The following is a 5,506-nucleotide window of genomic DNA, read 5'->3' as shown; positions in this document are numbered from 1 at the left end:
CACACCATCTTGTAAGAAACACAATAATTAGATTTCTGAATCTCGTAGTCCGAAAACTAAAACCTTAAACTTAACCAAACAACACAGTTTGGACGATATAGAGAGCGTCAAATAGAACTTTTAAAGTACAAACTTTTGAATCTTTACTTTTAGAATTTGTGTGCTCGTATAGATGCTATTAATGTATGTATCAAATCAGTTTGTTTTACATATCATATCACAATAACCAATTCAAAATCTACATGTGAGGAAGAAAGATTATGACTCGGTGAGATTCTTACGGAAAAAAAAATTCATAAACAAAATAAAAAAATAGATATTTGGTCTTGTACACATAAAAATGGGGACCAACATACCAACTTAGGATAATATGCTTATGCTGGTTTAAATAAAAAGGAATGCCAAATTCTTTGAACAACTTTCATGATTATGATGCATTAAGAAGATAGGTTTTGCCAGCCCACACTAGCACCAAACCAAACACATCCCCATCCAATCATGGAAAGTGGTATCTCTGTTAACCTCAATCTATTATAAAAGACCCACATTCTACTTCTCTCTTACACAACCTCTCTCTCTCTCTTACCACTCTCTCTCTCTCTCTCTAGAAACATCAAAGGTTACTTGTTTCAAACTTCTCTCTCTTTCACACCTTCACTTTTCTCCTTCCTTATCTCTAAAAACCTCTCATAAACCTCCAATATTTGAGAGTTTTGTAGAGAAAGAAAAAATGGGTAATCTTTATACCTTCTCTCTAACTTCTTTAGTTCTCTTTGTAACAATTTTAGAGTTGATCACTAAAGGAGATTCAAAAACATTTTGGAGAGATATAGAAGGATTGAAAGAGCTGAAAAATGGGGTTGACCCAAAATCATTGACTCCTGGTTCTTGTTTGAGTTCATGGGATTTTTCTCTTGACCCATGTGACCATCTTTTTAGTGACCGATTCACTTGTGGGTTTAGATGTGACCGAGTCATTTCCGGGTTAAACCGAGTCACAGAAATCAGTCTTGACCGTGCTGGTTATTCTGGTTCTCTTTCTTCTTCCAAATTCAACTTCCCTTACTTAGAAACCCTAGATTTAACAGATAATTTCTTTACTGGGGCAATCCCAAACTCGTTATCCAACCTGGTCCGACTCAAAAAACTCATTCTCTCTAGAAATTCATTCTCTGGTTACATACCCACTTCCATTGTTTCTCTCTCTAAACTTGAAGAACTTTACCTTGACAATAACCATCTCCAAGGACCAATTCCATCAAATTTCAACAATCTTTTGAGCTTAAAAAGATTAGAAATTCAAGGAAACAAGCTCAATGGTGAGTTTCCCAACTTGGGTTCTCTCAAAAACCTAATTTCTATTGATGCCAGTAATAATGAAATCTCTGGTCGAATTCCGGCTAATTTACCATCATCCCTAGTTCAGATTCTGATGAGAAACAATTACCTAACTGGGGAACTTCCAAATAGCATTAAAGATTTGGGTTTTTTACAAGTTATTGATTTAAATCATAATCAACTTTCTGGCTCTGTTTCTTCAATCATATTTGATCATCAATCTCTACAACAAGTTACTCTTTCTCACAACAAGTTTTCATCTTTACAAATACCCAGAAATTCTGTCACAAAAAGTAAGTTAATAGCTTTGGATTTGAGCTATAATGAGCTTGTAGGAGAATTACCAGCTTTCATGGCGGAAATGCCTAAACTTTCAGCTCTGACATTGGAGAAGAACAGATTTACAGGGAAGATTCTATCACAGTATGCTCTCAGAACTGTTTCTCCTGCAATGGGAACTTCCCCATTTGTAAGATTATTACTTGGTGGGAACTACTTGTTTGGACCAATTCCAAGGTCGTTAATGGCTTTGAAACCTGGTTCAGCAATTATAAGTCTAGTTGATAACTGTTTATATAGGTGCCCTAGATCTTTATTCTTCTGTCAAGGTGGAGTTCAGAAGCCATTAATGGAGTGTAAGAAATTTGGGTAGCTCTCTCTCTCTCTGTTTTAAATCTTCATTGATTATACTGTTGTTTTTTCTAGTTTCAGGAAGTTTTTTTTAGCAGAGAAAATCAATGTTTGGGTGTAAATTGTAATAATGTTAAAAGGAGAGGGGTAAAATGAGGATTAAGTGTGGGTTTTGTCCTCTATTTGGGAAAGACAAAAAATTTACCAAATTAAGAAGAAGATAACGTCATTCTTTCATTTACTTTGATAGGTGTGTTATTTGTCTGAAAACATATACTTATCCTTTGAAAAGATGTCTGGATGGGACGGATCCAGGATTTTCACTTTGGGGGTGCGAATTTATATACTTAAATAATTTTTTTTTTTTGTAAACACAGTAATTAACAATATATTTCTTTTCATTAATCATATTAATACATCAAAGATTACAAACACAATTGACCTCTACGAGAGTTCATATTCTGAAATGTTCGCATAATTGACTCATTGTTAATTTCATTAAGAATTTTTTTCTCATTCAGCCACAGATCACTCATCTTGTTTCTTAAGCGTGTTTTAACTAGTTTCATAGCTGAAAAAAAACTCTTTCAACGGAAACAGTTGTAACCGACAAAGTTCGTCCTAAAGTGATAAGCAAAAGTAGAAAACACTCCAAATCAATAATGACACTCATGGTCTCGTACATATTGGATTCTAACTTGATGATTCAACAAAATCTATGCCAGTCACAATATCTTGGTCTTTTCTTTGTAATACTTGTCAATTGTAGTTTGTAGGAGTTTATGGTAGATAAATTGAAGTTTATAAGATTTAGGTAAATGAATTGAATTTTATAAGATTTTTGATAGATAAAATGAAATTTGTAGAGATTTATGGTAGATGAGTTGAAGTTTACAGGGTTTAGGATAGATAAATCGATTTTTATAGGATTTGTAGTAGATTAATTGAAGTTTGTATAGATTTATGTTAAATAAATTATATTTTATAAGAGTTAGTGTAGCAGAATTAAATTTTATAGGAATATAGGATAGTTGAATTATATAATTTCAATACAAAAAAATTAAAATACTTCGAATTACTAATAGTGGTCGAATTTCAATATAGAAAAGTCAAAATATTTCAACTTACAATTGGGACACACAGGAACATTTTAACTCTCCCACTACTCAACCTCAGCACAGGGGGTACTTGATGTTATTCACACACATGGTTATATTAATAGGTGTAAATACATATATATATATATATATATATATATATACATCAAAAAAGAAAAATAAAATGCTTGTGGCTAAGCTCGAACCCAGGTTCTCACACTCGAAGAAGCATCTCAACCCACAATTAAACCACTGAGCTGATGCTTCCTTGTGTTTCTCAAGTACATCATAATGTATATATAAACTTGATATACCTATGCATAAATACAAAAATATTACTACTATTTTTCTTTTTCGGGATGATCCAGGGGGTGCGGCCGCACCCCCTCGCACCCCCATGGATCCGCCCCTGTTTGTAGTGATCCTAATCCTTAAGAAAAGAAGAAAAATGATGGTTGAAATGTCTTATACTTCTCATTGTTGTTTTGGAGTAGTTTGAGGGGTGAAAAGAGGAGGCTTATGATGACATAAATAATAGAGTAGATAGCATCTCCAATATGAAAGTTTTTTTTTTAAAGGAACTGTATAATATTACTGATAAGAGTTAGGATACAAAGAGATATAGTTCAACGAGAGGGACCTAGATACATTTACATTGTGACACCATTCTCGTGAAACCTTCGATAACCTGGTTTGTTTTGCAAGATCATTAGCCTTGCTGTTTGCTTGTCGAAGTACATGATTAAAAGAAACAAACTCAAAAAAGTTTCTATGACTTCTGGTTTTTAATATCCATTGCTTACTGGTCCAGTGAGCTGAGGATAAATCTCCTTTAAGACCAGAGATGATGTTTCTTGAATCTCCCTCCAACATTATTTGTTTCACCTGCATTTGTTTGGCCAAGAGTATAGCATTTAGCGCCGCCATGGTTTCACCTTCATCTACGGATCTGCACTTGACAAGAACAGTTTTCTCTGCAATACAAATACCCTCATGATTATGTAGTACCACTCCAATGGCAGCATCTTCATCGATAGATTTGAAAGAGATATCGAAGTTGCATTTGAATATATTTGGAGGTGGAGGTATCCATGAGGTGGGAACGGGTTGTTTAGGAAGAGTGTCTACTTTGTTTTTTAATTGGATGTCCACTAGACTTCTCACCTTGTGGAGGCACTCATGAAGTTTAGGATGTTTACTTTGATATAAGACTTCACATCTTGTTTTCCAAATAACCCAGAGAGCAGTGAATATTTGTGTTGAGGTAAAAGGTTCTATGTCATCTACTTTCATTACTTCTGTTAGGAAGTCACAAAAGTTTTCCTTTCTTAGTGTCTCTATTCTGATGGTCGAAGGAAGAGAGAAGCAGATAGCTTTAGTGAAAGAACATTCGAAAACAAGGTGTTGCCAAGAATCCATACTGCTTCCACATAACAAGCACTGTTGAGTGTCTATCGGTATGAATCTTGATAAGACCAATGTTGTAGGCAGAATATTATGAGAGAGTTTCCATAGGAAGAGTTTTACTCTAGGATTTACTTTGAGTTTCCAGAGTTTGTTCCGATAGCTAGAGCTCTGTGGCTCTGGTGTATGAGTGGTAGTTAGAGCTGCATACATAGATTTCACTGAGTATTCTCCTGACTTTGTTAGATTCCATCGTGGAGTGTCTATGCTTATATGAGACAGAGGAATTGCGAGGATTCTATTGATGATGTCTGGCTGAAATAGCTGAGGAAGTAACGACATATCCCATTCTGAATCTTGTGTGATGAGTTGGTTAACCGTTTGGCATTCTTGTTGCTCTTGATAATTGAGAGTAGTGAGAGGTGGAGTGTCGGGGATCCATTGGTCGTGCCAAATATTTATAGCACTTCCATTTCCCACTTCCCACATTGTTTTTTGAGTAACTATTGGAATCAGTTTTGTGATTGTTTTCCACCACCAAGAAGTTGAAGTTTTCTTAGGTTTGTTAACATCCCCATGTGGATAATATTTAGCTTGTACCATTTGGCTACATAAGTTGCTTGGGTTCTTCTTCAGTTTCCAAATTTGTTTCGCCATTAGGGCCTCGTTATCTTTGTTGAGATCTCTGAATCCAAGTCCTCCTAATTTCTTCTTTTTGACCATCCCTGACCAGGCTTTGAGACACAACCCTTTTGATTTCTTTTTCCCCCACCAAAAGTCCCTCTGCAAGGACTGAATGTTTGTTATGATTTTCTTGGGAATTTCAAAACAAGACATTTGGAATTTTGGGGCAGTTGAGAGAGAAGAGCTGATAAGCTCTGCTCTTCCAGCCTGAGAGAGAAGCTTGGCTTTCCATGTAGCCAGCTTACCTTGAATTTGGTTGAGAAGCGATTGAAAACTTTTTATTTTAGATTTGCCAATGAAAAGTGGGGCTCCAAGATATTTCTCATTTTCTGACATTCTTTTAACTTTGAGAA

General features: G+C 35.2%; 1 protein-coding gene across 1 annotated transcript; it reads left to right on the top strand.

Moving 5' to 3' along the window:
- Nucleotides 1–551: 551 nt before the first annotated feature.
- Nucleotides 552–2,205, top strand: LOC147545191 (uncharacterized). The gene has a single exon (XM_086637532.1). The coding sequence runs from the start codon at nt 731–733 to the stop codon at nt 1,988–1,990; it is 1,260 nt and encodes a 419-aa protein (XP_086493658.1). The 5' UTR covers nt 552–730; the 3' UTR covers nt 1,991–2,205.
- Nucleotides 2,206–5,506: the final 3,301 nt, after the last annotated feature.

Source organism: Eschscholzia californica, unplaced genomic scaffold (genome assembly GCF_041429995.1).
Source record: "Eschscholzia californica isolate CP2 unplaced genomic scaffold, dmEscCali1.0.p SCAF_4, whole genome shotgun sequence".
Taxonomy (NCBI): domain Eukaryota; kingdom Viridiplantae; phylum Streptophyta; class Magnoliopsida; order Ranunculales; family Papaveraceae; genus Eschscholzia; species Eschscholzia californica.
This window is presented reverse-complemented; position numbering and strand designations above follow the sequence as displayed.